The sequence below is a fragment of the Ranitomeya variabilis genome, chromosome 2 (genome assembly GCF_051348905.1).
Source record: "Ranitomeya variabilis isolate aRanVar5 chromosome 2, aRanVar5.hap1, whole genome shotgun sequence".
Lineage (NCBI taxonomy): Eukaryota > Metazoa > Chordata > Amphibia > Anura > Dendrobatidae > Ranitomeya > Ranitomeya variabilis.
This window is the reverse complement of record NC_135233.1, coordinates 153,378,998-153,400,779: the sequence shown is the minus strand read 5'-3', so window position 1 is coordinate 153,400,779 and position 21,782 is coordinate 153,378,998. Positions and strand designations below refer to the sequence as shown.

General features: G+C 43.0%; 1 protein-coding gene across 1 annotated transcript; it reads right to left on the bottom strand.

Moving 5' to 3' along the window:
- Positions 1-18,718: 18,718 nt before the first annotated feature.
- Positions 18,719-19,258, bottom strand: LOC143803680 (deoxyuridine 5'-triphosphate nucleotidohydrolase-like). The gene has a single exon (XM_077281459.1). It carries the CDS (start codon positions 19,256-19,258, stop codon positions 18,719-18,721), a length of 540 nt encoding a protein of 179 aa, XP_077137574.1.
- Positions 19,259-21,782: the final 2,524 nt, after the last annotated feature.

Below are 21,782 nucleotides of genomic sequence, written 5' to 3'. Positions count from 1 at the left end.
ATATATACTATGAGTTGTATCACATTTAAAGGGATTCTGCCCCCCTCGGGACGTGTATGACCTATTAATATGGGCATACAGGTGATAGAAATGTTACACTAGTCCTACCTGTATACCTCATATTAATGGTCTTGATGCTGAGAAATGTTATATTCTGTCTTTATGTTAGTGATTCCAAGCTCCAAGCGTGTGGTCACTGGAGGAAATCCCTGCCTCCTGTCCTCATTGCAATACTACTCCCTCCCATCAGCATCAGTTACAGCCATGGAATCCTGCTCCCTGCACTCCCTCAGGAATACATACCTCATCCTCCCTTCTGTGGGCGCTGCATTCAGGGATCTTCTGCTCAGGCGCCGGCAACCTTCACTCCAGTGACCTCCAGTGTGCACGCTGATAATATGCTCTTCCCACTTCCTCCATCCATAGACATCGCTATTTATACATAGTTCCTAGCAATGACTGTTCAGGGAGGAAGTGGGGAGAGCATATTCTCAGCGCGCATGCCGGAGGTCACAGTGACTCGCCGGCGCAGAAGATCCCTGAATGACGTCCATAGAAGGGAGGAAGAGGGAGGAAGAGGTACAGATTGTGATGACTCGTAGGGCGAAGGCACAGAATTCCGGCACCATAACTGACACACATGGGAGGGGGATAGTATTACAATGAGGAGAGGGGCACGGATTTCTTACAGCACCGTACTCCCCGGAGCCTGGAAGAATATGGCAGTAGTGGCTCAGTATTGGGGTATCAGGTGCTTTAGGACACATATGGCAGCAGTGGCTCAGTGTTAGGGTATCAGGTGCTGTAGGACACATGGCAGCAGCTGCTCAGTATTGGGGTATCAGGTGCTGTAGGACACATATGGCAACAGCGGCTCATTATTGGGGTATCAGGTACTGTAGGACAAATATGGCAGCAGCGGCTCAGTATTGGGGTATCAGGTGGTGTAGGACACATATGGCAGCAGCGGCTCAGTATTGGGGTATCAGGTGCTGGAGGACACATGGCAACAGCGGCTCAATATTGGGGTATCAGGAGCTGTAGGACAAATATGGCAGCAGCGGCTCAGTATTGGGGTATCAGGTGCTTTAGGACACATACGGCAGCAGTGGCTCAGTATTGGGGTATCAGGTGCTGTAGGACACATATGGCAGCAGCGGCTCAGTATTGGGGTATCAGGTGCTGTAGGACACATATGGCAGCAGCGGCTCAGTATTGGAGTATCAGGTGCTGTTGGACACATTTGGCAGCAGTGGCTCAGTATTGGGGTAGCAGGTGCTGCAGGACACATATGGCAGCAGCGGCTCAGTATTGGGGTATCAGGTGCTGTAGGACACATATGGCAGCAGTAGCTCTGTATTGGGGTAGCAGGTGCTGTAGGACACATACTGCAGCAGCGTCTCTGTATTGGGGTATCCTCAGAATGAGTAATTTGCACAGGTTGGGCATAGATATGGACAGTGCAGGAAATGTGAGAAGTCATATGTGTTGTAATGTCTGCAGATGAGTCGTTTCTGGAGAAGTTGTCATATCGGTCTGGGCCAGATGGAAAAGTGAACGATTCCTTAAGAAGTAACATCAGCTGTAAGTCACCATCTATAACTGTACTGTGATCTCTTAGGCTATGTGCCCACATTGCGTATTTTATGCGTTTCTGCCACATTTTTTGCCGCAGCAGAAATGCTTAAAAAACACTTAAAAACGCATTCCCATGCAATCCTATGGGATCCCGCAGTTGCTGTGCCCATGCTGCGGATTTTCCCGCGGCAGAATCGCATAGCGGTAAAAGCTGCAGCATGTTCATCATTTCTGCGGAATCACGGTGATTCCGCCACCATAGGATTGCATTGAAACGCTCACTTTACGCATGTGGCTATGATCACCATGCGTAGAGTGAGTGCTGCATGTGTGGATGGTACCCAGGGTTTGGAGGAGAGGAGACTCTCCTTCAGGCTCTGGGTACAATATTCCTGTAAAAAAAGAATTAAAAAAAAAATAGGGATATACTTACCTTCTGATGGCCCCCGGAGTCCTCCCGGCTCTCAACGGTTAACGTGGTGGCTTCCGTTCCCAGGGATGCACTGCGCAAATCACCTGAGATGACGTCGTGACCGTGACATCACAAAGGTCCTTCGCGTAAAGCATCCCTGGGAATGGAACATACCAGGAGTGCCGCTGAGGAGCTCGGGGGCCGTCGGAAGGTGAGAATAACCATATTTTTTAGCTTTTGTAATTATTTTTAACATTCTATCTTTTACTATTGATGCTGCATAGGCAGAATCAATAGTAAAACATTGGTCACACTTGTCAAGCACTATACTTGACAAGTGTGACTAACCGGTCAATCACTTTTCCAAGCGATGCTTCAAATCGCTTGTAAAGCGCAAGCATTCTGCAAGCTAAAAACACTTGCAAAACGCTTGTGTTTTGCGTGAAAATGCATGCAAATTCTGCATATGTTTTACCCGCTTCAGGGAGTTGCGGAAATGCTGCAGACATTTCCGCAACATTTCTGCAACGTTGGCACATAGCCTTATATTGTCTGCAGGACTGGTATCTTCCACTATATGGTCTCCATATAGTAATATCAGTATTGGTTTTTGTATATAGATGTATTATCAGTCAGAGTGCGGTCATCTGCTGATGTTCCCCTATGCTCACAATTAGGGTGCACCATGTAGCTGTAGTCAGGATTACCTGGTTAGGGGCTCACTCAGATTTTTCGACCCCCCCCAAGCTGAAACCCTAGCTACGCCACTGCTGAATTATGAAGAAAAAAATGTTTCTTAACATTTTACCCTATAAAAAAAAATTTGGCTTGGTTTAGTAGGTCTTTTAAAAATCTGTAAAACTGGCGCAATAGTCTGACAACATTATTCTCAGATATCATACGTGAGTCAGAAAGGCATGTAGGTATCTTCTCCATGCTGTTCCCATTTAGTTTTAGCTCTTTCCCATCCATTTCAGCTTTTTTTTCAGGTCCCCAGACCTGTTTGTTGGGTCCAGCAGACAAATATTCAGCTTTTCCATTGACTTGCATTGGATTCGTATTGCATTGGATATTAGAACTTATTTGTTGACGATTTTCCCAAATCCGAATATTTCACTATTCGATCATCATAAATTACCACAATACAGTGACCATATAATAGTAGATGTCAATGACTCACTTGTCATATTCTAGCTGATTGTAGTCATTCACTTTCCCTTTTCTTTTCCTTTTGGCCTAGACCACCATGGTCACTTTTTCTATCCATGACTCTTCTCTGAAGAATGTGGCAGACTGACATCTGTGGCATGTCACTTTTTCAGCACTCTCCTTGCATTTCTCCGCCTCTACCCAAAACAAATAGTACTACACTGGGAAAAATAAGTATTTGATACTTTCCTGAATTTGCACGTTTTCCCACCTGCAAAAATGGAGAGGTCTGTAATTTTTATCGTAGGTATACTTCAATTGTGAGAGACAGAATCTTAAGCAAAAATCCAGAAAATCACATTGTATGATAATTAATAATTAATTTGCATTTTGTTGCAAAAAAGAAATATTTGACACAACAGAAAAACAGAAGTTAATCTTTGTAATTGTAAGCAAAGGTTTCTATACCAGAGGTCAGACATTTCCTATAGTTCTTGACCTGCAGCTGGAATTAAGGCCCGCTCCTCCATACAGATCTTCTCCGGATCTTTCATGTTTCAGGGCTGTCGCTGGGCATTATTGAGTTTCAGCTCCCTCCAAAGATTTTCTATTGTATTCAGGTCTGGAGACTGGGTAGACCACTCCAGGACATTGAAATTCTTTTTACGCAATCACTCCTTAATTTCCCTGGCTGTGTTTATCAGATAATTGACATGATGGAAGACCCAGCCATGAATCATCTTACGGGTTATTTGTGGGTTTTTCTTTGCATTCCAAACAATTTTCCTTGCAGTTGTGGACGACATTTTTGTTGGTCTACATGAGAGTAGTTTTGCTTTTACAGAGCTCCTGGGTCACTAAATACAATGACCCAATGGGTGGTCGGTCAGCGGACGGCACAACAAACACACAACGGAATGGAAAGGGGAGAGGAAGGCCCTACCGATAGAGAAATGAGGGATGGACACCCCCTGAGCTCAAACCTGAATGAGCCTTTCCCTGCACTCCTCTAATGCCCTAAGTGGGTCCTTCCCCCCACCACCATCAGGAACCTCATCCCTCGCTGTCACCCCACACTGCCCTGGCTAGTGCACTGGCTGGCAAGGGCGCTAGCCTCACCACTGCAGATGTTACCACACAGGGGACAGTGACAAACTTGAGATAGACAAGGAATAAGCACAACACTTAGCTTCCAAGCTGCTGCTGCAAACTCCATTCAACCTAGGGTATGAAACCTGGACCTCAAACAGCTGATACACGCTGGCACCAGAGAGCTCCTCACTTATCAGCTGGTCTCTAGAGAAACTCTTTCACCAACAGTCAGCTGATGCATCAGGTGACCATTTAAAGGATAGTGGGAGTGGCCACCACCCACATCAGCTGACCAAGCTACTCTGCAGTTACAGTGAAGGAAACTCACATTAACCCCCGCTGGCCTGAAAAGGAAAAAAGCTACATTTAAAGGGAACCTGTCACCCCGTTTTTTAAAGATGAGATAAAAATAGCGTTAAATAGGGGCAGAGCTGTGCTTTACATTAGTGTCTTTTTTGTGCCTTTATTCCCCACCTATGCTGCCGAAATACCTTTGTAAAGTTGCCATTTTGGGCTGTCACTCACGCTGGTCTGGTCAAATGGGTGTGGTGACATCGCTGTTTCTTCCCCCAGATCTTGCTTATCTTTCCGTTGGTGGCATAGTGGTTTGCGCATGTCCAACTGCCGAATCCACTGCGCAGGTGAAGAAAAAGAGCGCGATCTGCGCTATTCCCCTGGTCATTGGTGGGGGCGGCCGCCGCGATCTCCATTTGCGCACGCGCGGCATCCCGCGGCCATTTTCCTGAAGCCCTGTGCAGCAGAGCACTCCATCTGCGCACGCGCGGCCACAGGAAGATGGTCACCCCCACTGATGACCAGGGAAATAGCGCAGAAACATCGCATATCAACCTGTTAACTGGCATGGGCAAAGAACTCTGTATCGATTCAAGTCGATGAGCTGAGGGGTGTGAACGGCAGAAGTGAGCACACACCTTCTGTGCTTTCTGCAGCAGCTCACGCAAGCCAAGATAGTGGTGGAGAAAGTTCTCTACCACTAGGTTGAGGGTGTGAGCCATGCAAAGCATATGTGTGAGCTTGCCTCAGTGTAGGGCCACCACCAGGTTCGCACCATTATCGAACATAGAATTCCCTGATAGCAGGTTCCGTGGAGATAGCCATTGCTCAAACTTGGCCTGGAGAGCTGGTTGAGGGTGCAGGAGGCCCAAAAGGAGGTGGAGGAGGTGGAGGCGCCAGAAGCAGTGCAGGAAGTGTGAAATATAGAAGTTTGCCCTGCAAGCCTTCGGAATTCCAAGACTTGTGGAGCAGTGCCTGCCCCCACAGCCACCAGAGTCACCCAGTGCTAGGTCAGTGAGATGTAATGCGCTTGGCTGTGCTTACTCGTCCAAGTGTCTGTGGTGAAATGCAACCTGGCAGACATAGATTTAGTCAAGAAATAGGTGATGTTGTCTGCGACATGCTGGTGTAGTGCAGGCACTTCTTTCTTAGAAAAGTAATGGCGACTGAGCAACTGGTACTGGGGGACTGAGATGTCCATCAGCTTTCGGAAACCATCTTTATCTACCAGGTGGGAAGGCAGCATTTCTATGGCCAACAGATTGGAGATGGTGGAGTTCAACCACTTAGCTTTGTCATGTGTATGAGTAAACAATCTTTTACATGACCAGAACTGGGGGACCGTGGGCTGGCTGCTCTGCTGAAAGAGGAAGGAGGATGGTAAACAAACTGATATACCATGAGGGTGGTGCAAGCGGAGATGTTATGGTGGATTGATAAAGTTGTTTGTGCTCGTTCTCTGGGATTGGTCAAAACCAGCAAGCATGTCCGCTTCCGTTACAGCTGATGGCGGGCTCTCAGTCAGCATGACTGGAGCAGGTAAAGGACCCAAGGTTCTGCGGTCGGAGACCTGCATCACAATGCATCACAGTAACATAGGTGGAGGAAGAAGAAGCAGATGCCATTGATGGGGCGGCTTATGGTTGTTGAGGTCCCCTGGTCCGCATATTAGCGTACTGGGATTCCTAGAGTAACACATGTTGATTTCACATTAGAAAGTTCATACACGTGGTAGTCAAATTATTGTACTTTTTCGCTCTACTAAGTTTTTTTTGCAAGCTTGGCAGATTACGTGAGTTAGCTCATCCTCAGATGACCTACTCAACTGTGTGTCTGTGTGTTCACGCCAGCTGGGATCTGCCACCTCATCATAATCCTCTGTGTTATCACATTCCTCGCTCTTAGAGTTACCCTTCTCCTCTTCCTGTCCTGATAGCACAGTACAGTCCATGCGAGCCTCAGATATCTGAGTCTCACCAGGATCACCTCCCCCCAGTTTTAATGTCTGGTGACAATGGTCAGGATGCTGGTGAGATCCTACTTCATCTGGCCTCGAATCCAAGTTTTAAAAAAATTGGCTCGTTGGTGCAGATTTCCTATTCTTGACTCCATCAAGCTTTTGAGTACACTTTTGATGCCTAGATTAGATTTTTTACTCTGCAGCAGCTCTGCAAACAGCTGAATTTCAGCAGCAGTAAATTGAAAGGTGAAATATGGCATGCTGAATCGTGTTATTCACAGAAGAAAGAATTGTTTGAGTGTGGATGAGGCCTGTATGACAAAGAAAATATGCTCCAAACAATTTTAAAATTAGATTTCCCCTACTGTATGACGTTAGTAACTGACACATTGTGGGGGAGCCTGTGGCTGAGTCCTGTATAACATAGATTAGATATTGCAGACAATTTCAAAGTGATATCTCCCCTACTGTAGAACGTTAGTAGCAGAAGAAATGTTTATTTTATTGTTAGATGATGACTGTATAAAATAGATTGGATGTTACAAACAACTTCAATGTGAGATGTCCCCTACTATATGATGTTAGTAACCGTAGATATTTTTGGGGGCCTATGGATGAGGCCTTTTTAGCACAGACTAGATGCTACAAACAATTTCAAAGTGAGATGTTCCCTACTGTATGATGTTAGTAACAGAATAATTTTTTTGGCTTGCGGATGAGGCCTGAATAATATTGACTAGATGCTGCAAACAAAGTCAAAGTGAGATCTCCCCTACTGTAGAACGTTAGCAACAGAAGAAATGTTTTTTTGTTGGATGAGAACTGTGTAAAATAGACTAGATGCTACAATCAATTTCAAAAGTGAGATGTCCCCTACTGTATGACGTTTAGTAACAGAATAAATATTTTTGGCATGTGGATGAGGCCTGTATAACATTGACTAGATGCTACTAACAATTTCAAAGTGAGATCTCCCCTACTGTAGTACGCTAGTAACAAAAGAAATGTTTTTTTGTTGGATGAGGACTATGTAAAATAAACTAGACTCTAAAAACAATTTCAAAGTGAGATATCTCCTACTGTATGATGTTAGTAAGCAAAGAAATTCTTTTGTGCCTATGGATGAGGCCTTTTTTACGTAGTCTAGATACTACAAACAATTTCAAAGTGAGATGTCCCCTACTGTATGTAGTTAGTAATAGAAGATTTTTTTTGGCCTGTGGATGAGGACTGTATAACATAGACTACATGCTACATACAATTTCAAAGTGAGATCTACCCTGCTGTATGACATTATTAACAGAAGACTTTTTTTGGCCTGTGGATGAGGCCTGTATAACATTGCAAAAGAGTTAATAATGGCGGCGCAAAGTGTCACCGCTATAGAAGAGTCCTGCAGCACTACCAACAAACCTCCACAATAAGTTTGTAAGACTTAACAAAATATATGTATATGTATATATATACACACGGTGTATATATAGGAATGCGATGGAAAAACTAGCGGAACCAGAAGAACAAAAGTTAAAATATCCTGTTTAAAAGCCAAATGACCCTTAAGGGGAGAGACTGACAGTAGAGGTCCCTTTGTCCAATATACCGCGGTTCTACTCGCGGTGCATACACTGCAAAAAAGGTTTATGGAGGCACTTGGAAAATTTTCTAGGATCACAGCTGCACTTCGTACTCACTCTCCGGGGCTCACGGTCACGTGACACACTACGTCACTCAGGTCCTGCGCACCGGTTATACTCACCGCTGCCAGCACACGCGGCATCGGCTCTGCAGGACCCCGTCTCCACCCGGAGATATTGCATGGTGGCTTGCCGCCGGCCGGGGCAGCCTCCAGCCTACAACATTTCTACTCACCGGAAAGCCTTTGAAAAGGTCCAACGTCCAAGACTGTTCAGAAAAACAACGGAGGTAAGAAAATTTTCCAAGTGCCTCCATAAACCTTTTTTGCAGTGTATGCACCGCGAGTAGAACCGCGGTATATTGGACAAAGGGACCTCTACTGTCAGTCTCTCCCCTTAAGGGTCATTTGGCTTTTAAACAGGATATTTTAACTTTTGTTCTTCTGGTTCCGCTAGTTTTTCCAGCGCATACCTATATATACCGTGTGTATATATATACATATACATATATTCTGTATAACATTGACTAGATGCTACAAACAATCCAAAGTGAGATCTCCCCTACTGTAGAACGTTAGTAACAGATGAATTTGTTTTGACCTATCGATGAGGCCTTTTTATCATAGACTAGCTCCTACAAACAATTTCAAAGTTAGATCTCCCCTACTGTCGAACATTAGTAACAGAAGAATTTTTTTTTTTGGATGAGGACTGTAGTAGTAGTATCAGAAGAAATTTTATGGGGCCTGTGGATGAGGCCTGTATAACATACAGTAGATGCGACAATTTCAAAATAAGATCTCTACGGTACAACGTTAGTAACTGAACAATTTTTTTAGTGTGGGTGACGTCTGTATAACCTAGAAAATATGCTCCAAACAATTTCAAAATCAGATTTAGCCTGCTGTACCATGTTTGTAAAACTCCCCCAATTTTTTTTATGTGCAACAGCTCTGCACACACCACAATTTCACTGCCACAAAATTACAATGTGGGATATGGCAGGCTGTATCACATTTAGCAACAAAATAAAATATGTTTTTAATGTGCGTGAGGTCTGCAGACAGCTTAATTTCAATTCCAAAATATTACAGCGGGGCATATGGAGGACTGGATGACATTTAGCAAGAGAGATTTTTTTTATGTGCGTGAGGTCTGTAGACAGCTATTCACCTCCAGAAAATTACAATGGGGATATGTTGGGCTGTATCATGGTTAGCAACAGAATTTTTTTTTTATGTACGTGCGGTCTGCAGACATCTTAATTTCACCACCAGAAAATTACAACGGGGGATATGACGGAGTGTGTCACGGTTTGCAACATAATTTTTTTTTATCTACATGAGCTATGCAGACAGTGGAATTTTACCACCACTAAAAATCATGGTGAGATATGGCATGTTAACTCATGGTAGCAACTGCCCCCCCAAAAAATTTTTCATGCACAACAGCTCAAATCACAGAACAATGTCACCACACCACTAAATGACAAGGTGGGATACAGTATGCTGTTTCACAATTAGCAAGTGAAAAAATAATATTTAGAACAGTCTACTCATGCATGGAGCACAATAGAAGCAGTGCACAACACACTTGTATGAAATGTGCCCTGATGTCTTTGTCTGTGGTCCTCAGTAAAGGCACAAAAAAATCTGCTGTAAGGTCAATTTCACAGCCACACAGAACACTAGCTAGCTAAACTATCTGACTAATAAACAACCACCTAGCTAACTACCTAAAATCTAGCTGCTAACAGCGCCATTGTCAGGGGCTGCCTCTTTGCATTGCTACAGTGTCAAAATGGTGCTAAAACAAGACGGCTGCTCTTTATATGCAGATAGACATGTGATTTCAGCAGCAATGACACAAGCTGTTGTGTCAGGACATTGTGGATGCAATGTGCACACATAAAGTGATGAGAAAAAATTACAGTTTACAAGCACGTTTGGCGCTCATTTTCTGAACAAATTTGCTCATCGTTAATTAACAGTTAAAAAATGTACAAAACTAAATAGTTTCCTATGTTAAAAGAAACAGATACTATATGCATGACCCATAGACTTGAATGGACAAATGTCATCTGAAAAACTGAAGAAACTAGCACTTGCTGCAATTTTTTTCACATGGACATTCAGTCTGTCTGAAAAAACTCTCATCCGAAGAGCCCTATTAAATAACATTGGTCTGTGTTTGGGCAGATGCAGATGTGTTAAAATTGGATATTACTCACGATGGATTCGTGCAGATGGCTTGTAGATTCTCTTATTCCAGAGAATCGGCTCACACTATGCTGACACCCTGATGAAACTCTGATTAGAGTTTGATCAGAGTATCATTTGCAAAATTGGATTGATTCTCCCGGATGAGAGAATCGGCCATTTGCCGAGTTCTTCGTGTGTGGTATCCAATTTTAACACGGACAGCACAAAAACATAAATTGTGCTCGTCTGAATTAGCTTTTAACCTGCACAATGAATGCTGCAAAAAATAATGCTGTTTCTGTACATTCTATCTTGCAGATAATAAAATAAAAAGCAATTAAAACCCATATGTACCACACAATGAGTACAATGAACAATTATTAATGCAAAACATAAGTTCACACAGCAACATCCATGTAAAAATTTAAAAAAATATTGGTCCTCAGAAAAAAGCAAACAATCAGTTATATGTGGCACAAAAAAAAGAAAGAAAAAAACAGGTCATCAGATCTTATTCTGACCAAACATTCCCAACATATGAAAAAACATGAAGCCATTTTCTGACTCTTCAGATAAAATTTTCAAATGCTTTATTTAGATACCATTAACATTCCACATTTTAATAGTTGAATTTCAATGATATCTAAATAAAGAATTGGAAGATTTAACCGATGAGCTGGAACTTTGCTACATGATTTTTTCTTATGCGTACCTCAAACTGACACCACAGAAAAATTTAAGTTGACACTCAAAGTACAAGCGTACTTTGGCATCTTGAAGTAGGAATACATAGAAATGAAAAGAATTCACAAATTATTATCCCTTTTTGAATAGCAATTTTCCATTTTTGCATGTTAACTTCTCCTTCCCTTCTTTCAGAAGCCAAAACAATTTTTTTTTTCCCTTCCTCTTTAACCTGACCAGCTGCACGTGGATGATCCAGGAAGGAAGATGCAGAGGACAAGCTTATAGTTAGTTAAACCCCTTACCGACATCGGGCGGTAATAGTACGCTGATGTTGGAATCTCTCCCTTTGATGTGAGCTCTGGCAGTCAGCCCACATCTTTCCGGGGACATGTCAGTTGTTTTGAACTACTGACATATGCCCGCAATAGCCGCGGGTGGAATTGCGATCTACTCATGGCATTTAAGTAGTTAAATGCCGCTATCAAACTCTGACAGCGGCATTTAAATGGCGCTTCCTGCAATCGCACTGGAAATATGCACACCAGTGACCTGAAACACGTGATCGCGGGTCACCGGTGTGTCGGCACGACAACCTGCCTGAGGTGTCCTGGAGACCTCTATGGTTGTCAGTGCCGGATTGCTGTGAGCGCCACCCAGTGGTCAGCGCTCATAGCAAGTCAGCAATTCTACTACATAGAGGCGATCTGACCATCACCTTTATGTTGCAGAGCCGATCGGGCTATGGCAGCTTCTAGTTTTCTATGGAGACTATTAAAGCATGCCAAAATTAAAAAAATCCTTTAAAAAATATAAAGTAAATTAAAAAAATATAAAAGTTCAAATCACCCACCTTTCGCCCCATTCAAAATAAAACAATAAAAATAAAATTAAACCTACACATATTTGGTATTGCCGCATTCATAATTGCCCGATCTATCAATAAAAAAAAGGATTAACCTGATCGCTAAATGGTGTAGCGAGAAAAAAGTCAAAACGCCAAAATTACGGGGTTTTTTATGCCATATGAACTCGAGCGTGGGAACTTTTACCAGGCTCCTGTTCATGAGGACATCCAGCAGAGGGCGCCTCACTGCAACTCAAGGTAACTACAGGTCATTCCCCTGTAATCCATTCATTCCCGGGGTTTTTACAGCCACGAGCACTGCTTTAGCACAGCTCCTGACTGTAAAATGATTTAACCCCTTCAGATGGATTTACTTTGTGGGACTTGACCTGAGCGTCGGAAGGTATGAGATATTGTTGAGTTTTTATTTTTCCTTTGTTACAGGATGAGGGTCATCAGGTGGATTACCAGTATAATAAAATATTACAACAATCTGTGTCTTTATTTCATTAAAATACTTGTAAAAAATGTGTGTGTGTTTTATTAACCATTTCGTCCTATTGGGCTAATAATGGATAGGTGTCATAATTGACGCCTCTCCATTATTAATCTGGCTTAATGTCACCTTACAATAGCAAGGTGACATTAACCCTTCATTACCCCATGTCCCACCGCTACACGGGAGTGGGAAGAGAGTGGCCAAGTGCCAGAATAGGCGCATCTTCCAGATGTGCCTTTTCTGGGGTGGCTGGGGGCAGATGTTTGTAGCCAGGGGGGGCCAATAACCATGGACCCTCTCTAGGCTATTAATATCTGCCCTCAGTCACTGGCTTTACCACTCTGGTGGAGAAAATTGCGCGGGAGCCCATGCCAATTTTTTCCGCCATTTAACCCTTTATTTTACAAGCTACAGCGCCCACATTTTGCACATACACACTACTAACATTAGTAGTGTGGAATATGCAAAAAAAAAAGGGATATGAGATGGTTTACTGTATGTAAACCGTGTCTCATGTCATGTCGGTTTTGGGAAGGAGAAATGAAAAGCCGGCAATTGAATTACCGGCTTCTCACATATCTCGCACTGAATTAAATAGAAGTACAGAATATATATATATATATATATATGTGTCTCAATGACATATATATATATACATACTGTATATATGTTTTAACGAACATTTGAGCACATAAATCCATTAGATGTCGGTTTTGCAGGCCTGCGAGAAAATATCGCAGTACGGATGCCATACGGATTACATACGGAGGATGCCATGCCCAAAATACGCTGACACACCCTGCCTACAGATGACATACGGATCACTATTTTTGGAACATTTCTGCGTATTACGGCTGTAAAATACGGACCGTAGACGCATGCGGTTAAAAAAAACGCCGCGTTTGTACGCGTTTACATGCGTTTTTTTCCTGCGTTTGCGTTTTTGGTGCGCATGATGAGAAGTTTCACAAGAGAAAAATCAAGATAACCAGACACCGCCAATGGGACTACAAAGGGCGTGTATTATGAGATCTCTATATATAGACCCTAGGGCTACTGAAACTTTACAATTTGCTACTGTATCCTGTGTCATGATGGATCTTCGCATGGAGAGCTTTTATTTCAACCTGGATTTCAGCTTCAAACTGTTTCTTGCCTGTGCTTTCGCTTGGGAGCAAGACAGAAATCACCAAAGATGGAGAAGGAGACAACGTAGGTGTTTTTGGAGGCACCCCATTATCGAACTACGTGAGAGCCGTGGAGCCTACCACATGCTCTATGTCGAGCTTAATGCCAACCCGGAGAAATTCCAGGAATACACACGAATGTCGCAAGACTCATTCCTGGATTTGCTGTCTCGTGTCCAAGGAGCCATACGGCGACAGGACACCCAGCTCCGTAAAGCGATTCCACCCGAGGAACGTCTGCTGGTTACATTAAGGTACGTTCCAAATCTAAACCAATGATAGTCCAAATTTACTGTTTTCTGTCATGTATTTTTTGGGTATTTTCCTTTCTTTCTTTAGCGTAACCACACCATAAAAAGAATAGATTGTAATGGTTTTTGTGTTTGTTTTTCTAATAGATTTCTGGCCACCGGAGAGAGTTTATCATCCCTCCACTTCCAATACCAGCTTGGAATATCCACCCTGTCTGGAATAGCTGCGGACACCTGCCGGGCTTTGTGGAATGTACTCCGGGATGAGTTTATACCCCTACCCACCTTGGACATGTGGCTAGAAATTGCGGAGAAATTCTGGAGTGTGTGTGATTTCCCCAACTTAGGAGGGGTGGATGGAAAACACATTCGCATTATCAAACCAGCCAGAACAGGATCGGAGTACTTAAATTACAAAAAATATTTTTCTGTTGTTCTCATGGCAATAGCCGATGCGAACTGTCACTTCATCGCCGTGGACATTGGAGCTTTTGGCCGTGGCAACGATTCGCAGACTTTCAAGAACTCGGATATGGGCCGCCGTGTGTATGGAAAAAATTTCAATTTTCCCCCACCACAACCTCTTCCCAACACTCAAGGACCACCGATGCCATTTGTTATGGTTGGGGATGAGGCCTTTCAGATGTGTAAAAACCTCCTGAAGCCCTATTCCAGTCGAGACTTGAACCACACTAGAAGGATCTTTAACTACAGACTGACCAGGGCCCGAAGAACTGTAGAGTGTACCTTTGGCATTCTGGTCGCTAAATGGCGCATTCTTGCATCAGCCATAAATCTAAAAGTGGAAACCGTCGACGAGGTGCTCAAAGCCTGTGTGGTGCTGCATAATTATATAATGGTTAAGGAGCAACCCAACATTGAACTGGATGAACCAGTTGCACACCCACTGCCCGATTTCCAGCATCACCCGCTGCGGTCAACTGCAGCAGTTGGCCACATGCGGGACCAATTTGCGGCCTTTTTTGATTCAGATATTGGACGTGTCTCATGGCAGGACAATGTAGTGTAAAAGTCCTGTTGTAATTCGATATGTACCAGTTATTTTCTACAATGATAATAATATTTCTCATTAATAAACTTTATAATATTTCTCATTAATAAACTTTAGTTTTCGTTGAGTTGACCGTGTCTCCTATCTTTTTCCTCTCCAAACCCAGGCTGTCCTAAAACTGGCAGTATGTGATCTGTATTTAATATCAGTTTTTGTAATCCAAAACCAGGAGTGGGTGATAAAAGCAGATGTGCTAGTTATTATGTTAATATCCTAATTTACCTCTAATTGTTCTACTCCTTGTTTTGGCTTACAAATACTGATATAAAACACTGGCCACATACTGCTAGTAATGGCAGCCATGTTGCTTTATTGGTAAGCTTGTTGACGTCATTGCGTCATGATTCTCTTCTCCTGTATCCATTGGACACAAGCTGAAGAGACAATCACTGTCACACTATCTATAGTCATCAAGTCAGGTGTCAGAAATAATGAATTCATGATAAACATATACAGGCTCATGAATTCACTATTTCTGACACCTGTGCATGTGAGCATAGATATGTAGTGTGTGACCACCAGTGTAACTCAAGTTGTGTGTAATATAAGAAGAGAAAATGGTGGTTATACAAGGCAGTTCTCTACTTACCAGGTCAGGTGTCATAACTAATGAGTTTTTTGACACCTGACCTGTTCAGTAGAGGTCTGCACTGTATTTTCACCATTTTCTCTTCAGACTGGCACACTAAGCACAGACCAAAAGAGATTATGGAGATATATGTAATATTTTTTGGGCCACCTCATATCTGTATACTAAAGACACATAAAGCTGCAGTCTTTTTATTTTTAACTAGAGGAGATATGATGTGGCCCAAAAAATTTGTGTGTGGCGAAGTTTCATGGCGCACGGTGTGTGTTGCCGGCAGCAGAAGACACAATAAACCAAACATAATTGTGGCAAATCAAACTTTTTTTATTTTGTTAACAACTGGAAAAAAATTATTTTTTACTGCGCCGGCTTGGGGTAGAGTGATGTAAACGGGGGGTGTGAAGTACTGAGGCCTGGCTAACCGTGGACGACGCAGAGGTGGCAGGAGAAGGGGCAATGAAACTAGAAGGGTCTGGAAGTTCGGGGACGGGGCTTGACACATGAGAGGCTTCAGACGCACTGGAAGGGTGAGACAAACCTGACATTACAGACACATTGGGAGGTGAAGGGGGAGGAATGCTAAGAGTCCTCGGTTTTTGTTTTTTTTGTGTTTTCTTTTTTGTTTGCCTGGTTGTGGGAGGTCTTGGTGGGCTCATATGGCGTGGCGTGGTGGTGGGTGACCTGTCAGGGTCCGGCTGCACTGTGTCAGAGTCCATAGTGCTTGTAGATCGTGCAGCCATGGCAGAGTCCATAGTGCTCGTAGAGTGTGCAGCCATGCCAGAGTCCATAGTGCTCGCAGAGCGTGCAGCCATGCCAGAGTCCTGCTGCATCGTGGAGGTGGTGGTACGGAAGGCCATGCCAGGGTCCTGCTGCATCGTGGAGGTGGTGGTACGGAAGCCCATGCCAGGGTCCTGCTGCATCGTGGAGGAGGTGGAACGGAAGGCCATGCCAGGATCCTGCTGCATCGTGGAGGAGGCGTTACGGAAGGCCATGCCAGGGTCCTGCTGCATCGTGGAGGAGGCGGTACGGAAGGCCATGCCAGGGTCCTGCTGCATCGTGGAGGTGGCGGTACGGAAGGCCATGCCAGGGTCCTGCTGCATCGTGGAGGTGGCAGTACGGAAGGCCATGCCAGGGTCCTGCTGCATTGTGGAGGTGGCAGTACGGAAGGCCATGCCAGGGTCCTGCTGCATCGTGGTGTCAGTGGAAGAGGTCCAAGCAGGAGCAGCGGATGTCATGGTGGTGGCGGTGGGATGTCCAACTGCACTCGGCATGGTGGTGGTATGTCTTACCGAGTCACAAATGAAGAGGCGTTACGCCTTACTTACGGAGCGCTCACTAATATACTAATTAGGCACAGACAAGAGTCTTTTTTGGTAAAACAAGATTATAAAATTTATTAATTGTGATTAAAAAGATTTATATTGACCTTTGGCACAAGATTAGTTCAAAAGTTCTGACATGCAATGATCAACATCTTTATTATACAACTATATATACATAGAGTAAGCATCAATACATTACCGGATTTTGTAGCATCACTTCCCCTGACTTCACTTCTCCTGACGGGGGACCTCGGCAGGCAGGCAGGGGGAGGAACAATTCCGGCTTACATCACAGACCAAAGTGCGTCCACTTGAAAAGTCTGGAAAAGTCCCTACCCCCACCTAGGTGCCGACCTGTTTTATACACTTAAAACTGGATCTAGTTTGGTCATGCGTACTGGCATTTTTGTCCTGTACAATTTGTTATTGTACAGGTCGCGAGTTGATATCGTGCAAATTCCACGCTTATCTTGTTCTTCGCTCTGAGAATATTTTTCTCATACTACAAGAATGCTGTTGCGCGTGCGTACATAGTTGTTTATGCCACATCTCCTCATGTAATACAAATAGGTCACTCAGAGGGCACTTCCCCGCTTCCTTTTTGTCTTGTTTTACTCAGTTAATGGCAATAGATACATGAAATCACTATCTACACATACATTCAGACATTCTTGTCTCATTTGTATCACAAACGGTCCTTGATATCATGTAACTATTTGCCATTACCATAGGTGACCATTAGGACATTAGGTCTCCTACAGAACACTTTGTAAGCCATATAACAGTTCCATATTGACAATATGATAACTATTACCATGACCACTAGGAGTGGGTGGATTACCCAGTCCAACATTTTCTTAGCGGATAGCGAATACCCAAGAAAAATATCATACCAATGATGAGAAGTGGCATCTGCTATTACTGAACCCATTTTAACCATTTTATTACTTATAATCGTAGTAGTGATTATATGATTTTGAATTGCTTAATTATTTCTTTTCCCTCTGCGGATTGCTCAATTATTTGCTTTAGCCTAGTTAAATTCAAATTCACATACATTTATACTATTTTGTAGCAGACATGGTTCATAAACTGCTGAGTGTAATTTACAAATTTTGCCTTCCAGAGTATCTTCACAGATAGATAAATCATGAGTTTTGTTATTGTTATCAACATAAGGTCCATTGAATTTTGGCATCCAGAAAAATATATTCCCCGGAAGCCCCAACATCAATGGCAATACTATATACCTACACATTACCTGTATTATTCTAAAGATAATTTCTCCAATTTGGATAATACCTCTTAAGATCAGTGGAATATACTTTATCTGTCATATTAGAACACACTATCAATTTTGTTCGATTTAAACAAAATATAAAGCTGGTATCATTCAACCTTCTAGAAGTATAATTAGCGTATACTGAAGGTTCGATTAATCCAGTCATTAAATTTAATTCCGTCATTTCAGTTTCCCAACATGCTATATTTTCTTCATGTGTTATCTTTACAGTTCCAGTTTCGGTGGTCAAAACCGTGCTTGGCCAATACTTCCTTCCTGGATAATTGTATGGAGCCGGTTCTTCAATTACAGGTCCATACATCCATACAGAACTGGTGTTAGATAAAGTTATATTTACAGTAGCCAGTATATCACTAAAGTTTTTCCTTTTTCCATCCTTTGTGTAATTGTAGACATCCCAATCACCGGGTGACCTCAAAGGTGGCACTCGCTCACTTGTTAATTGTACACCGGGAGTCCATGCTTCAACGATGTCCAAAAATACGCCTCCAAGGATTCCACATACGATTAGGAAGGAAATCTGCAGAAATCAGAACATAACACTTTTATTCCCGCAAATAACATTTTTCCTGTGGGATATACTCCCATTTTTCTACACCTGGCCTCATGATCAGCAAGGTGCGGTCCCTGCCTACTGCAATTACCTAAGCTTCTGAAGGCGGTCCTTGAGCATTTTGTACCCAAATTTTAGCTCCAACATTAGTTACTTCAGAGGAGCCAAAACCTTTATCTCCTCTTACAGTTAATTCAGTAGGGGCATGACCTTCTTCCCCCAGAGATAAGTTTACGGGTATTAATAACATCTGAGCCATTTTCTGTTTCTTCTCAATGATCAATGGCTCTGTTCCCAAATTTAACATCAATACTTTAATCTCTCCTTGATAATCTGCATCAATTATTCCTCCCACCACTATGGCCCCTTTTAATGCAAAACTGGAACGAGTAGCAATCTGACCATAGTGACCTTTAGGGACCTGACAACCCAATCCAGTGGAAATTGGAACCACCTTACCTGAAGGAATGACTGATACATCTAGTGCACTCAAATCCAGTCCAGCTGACAGGGGTGTTGCCCTTTCAGGGATCCTGGCCTCTTCCTGTATTTTCCAGTAGATAATAGTCTCTACTACGTGTGCTTCATGTATTGTGAGATTGGGTGTCAGCATCCTCATCAGAGGAGTCATGGAATCAGTTATGGGCCTATTGTTTATTATCTGGAGGGCATCACTTAGATTATCCCTCCATTGCCCAAATGAAGTATCAGATTGGTTCAACTTTTTTAGGGTGACCTTTAGTAACCCATTCATTCTCTCTACTAACCCTGCTGCTTGAGGGTAATAAGGCATGTGATATACCCATTGAATGTTGTGTTCCATAGCATGGTCTTTGACTTGTTGTCCGGTAAAATGTGACCCATTATCTGTCTGTGCATGTAGTGGGACCCCATAATACTGTGTTATGACTTCTAAAGTTCTCAGTGTACTCCATTGTGTGGCTGCCTTGCATGGGAAACCTACCATCAGGCCTGAGTATGCATCTACTGCGGTACAGACATATTTGCACCCTCTGCTTTCTTATAGTGGCCCTATAAAATCCATTTGCCAAATTTGTGCAGGTAATTGTCCCCTCCCTATGTGCCCCATTACTGTGTGTGGCACCTCTCTCCTTTGGGAATGTTGACAAACAGGACACTGTGCAATAATTTGTTTTATTATGTCCATGGTGAGGGGAACTCCTCTTTCCTGGGCCCACCTGTAAGTGGCTTTTTCTCCCAGGTGTCCACTTTTCTGATGTGCCCAAACGGCCATACCGTGAAGCCATGTTTCTTTTGCTTTATCGGTTTTCGCTGTTGTTTGTCGAATGGCAGCTGCTCTATCTGCTTCGGAATTAAACAAACGTTCAAGTGAATCAGCAGGTACATGTGCATCAACGTGAAAAACAGTGGTAGGTGTAGTTTGTATTATTTCTTCAATACTCTCCCACACCTCTTTCCCCCAAACTTCTTTTCCATGGATAAGCCACCCATATTTTTTGTTCCACCCCATCATCCATGTGGCTAGTCCATTTGCCACTGACCAAGAATCTGTATACAAGTGACATTCTCGTCCTTGCTCAAAACTCAGAGCTAAGAAAATTGCATATAATTCCGCATATTGACTGCTCTTACCATGACCTTCCATTTTTATATGTTTTTCCAATTTGGGATTATATGCCACACTCTTCCATTGTCTTTTGCCATTGACATATCTGGCAGAACCATCAGTAAACCAGGCATGCTGTTGTTGTTCAGCAGTAAGATCTTCATATGATTTTCCCCATTTCACTGGGGATTCCTCCAGAACAGTGGGTTTTATGGGAGACGATTCATTTTCCCCCACATCAGCTATTTTCTCATGGAGAACAGCGATCCCGCGTTCTCCTTTCTTAGCTCTCTCTGAAATGTACCATTTCCACTTAATGATACTTTGTTCTTGAGCATGTCCTACTCTGTTGGTTTTTTGGGTGGACAAAACCCATTGCATTATAGGTATTGCCGGTCTTAGTAACACTTCATGGCCTAGTGTTAGCTGTTCTGTTTCCACTAGTGCCCAGTAGCAAGCTAGCAATTGTTGTTCAAAGGGAATATATTTCTCCCCTGCATCAGGTAGCTTGCGATTCCAGAATCCCAAAGGGACTCTCTTCCCTTGTTGCTTCTGCCACAGAGACCAATTTGCATACATATTTTGTACTGACACATGTAGTTCCACCCCTCCGGGTGTCATTGGCCATAAATCCATGGCCTGTTGAATAGCTTCTTTTACCATCTCAAAAGCAACTTGTTGCTCCTCTCCCCAATGGAACTCATATTTTTTCTGAGTTACCTTGTACAATGGGGACAACATTTGTCCCAAATGAGGAATGTGCTGCCTCCAGAATCCAAATAACCCAATATATGATTGAGTTTCCTGTTTAGATCTAGGAACTGGGAAATGTATTATTTTCTGTCTAGCTTTAGGCAAGATTTCCCTATGTCCTTTGTTCCATTGAATTCCTAAAAATTTCACCACTTGGGCTGGTCCTTGGACCTTCAACAACAGTTAGATAAGTAATGATACTCATGTGATCACTCATTCATACATGCTCATTCAGGGATTGTTTTTTTTCCCTCTTTTTTCCTTTCACTTTTCAGTTGATTTTTACAAGAAGAAAATTCCTTATCTCAATCACTCCACCTAATTCAGCTCAAACTGAGTTGAATAATGTCTCATTGACATACATACATACATACATACATACAAGGCTCACACAGCCTGCCTATTTTGCACTTTGGAATTAACACATTAACTCTATATAAATAAAACTGCAGCAGTGTCCACTGACACTCTGAAAGCACTTTAAGGCCAAACCACAAAAACCACGGCCTTATACAAAATACAGCTTCATATAATGTACTGCCAATCCAAAATGACCAGAATAACAACACTGCACAGAGCCTGTCCCAGCTCTGTATTACACACTTATACAAATACACAACTAATTAATATACTGACAGATATTACAGATGAGATCTTATTTCTCTATTATAGTAATAGTATCTGGTACTGCAGCAGTCAAAGGTGGAGTATTCTTATTTAATTCTCGATAATCCACTGTCATACGCCAGGAGCCATCGCTCTTTTTCACTGGCCACACGGGATTATTCCATGCAGTGGTAGTGGGACACATTAC

Excerpts from the sequence above, each read along its gene's own strand:
- LOC143803680 (XM_077281459.1), bottom strand. The coding sequence starts at position 19,258 with ATGACTCCTCTGATGAGGATGCTGACACCCAATCTCACAATACATGAA.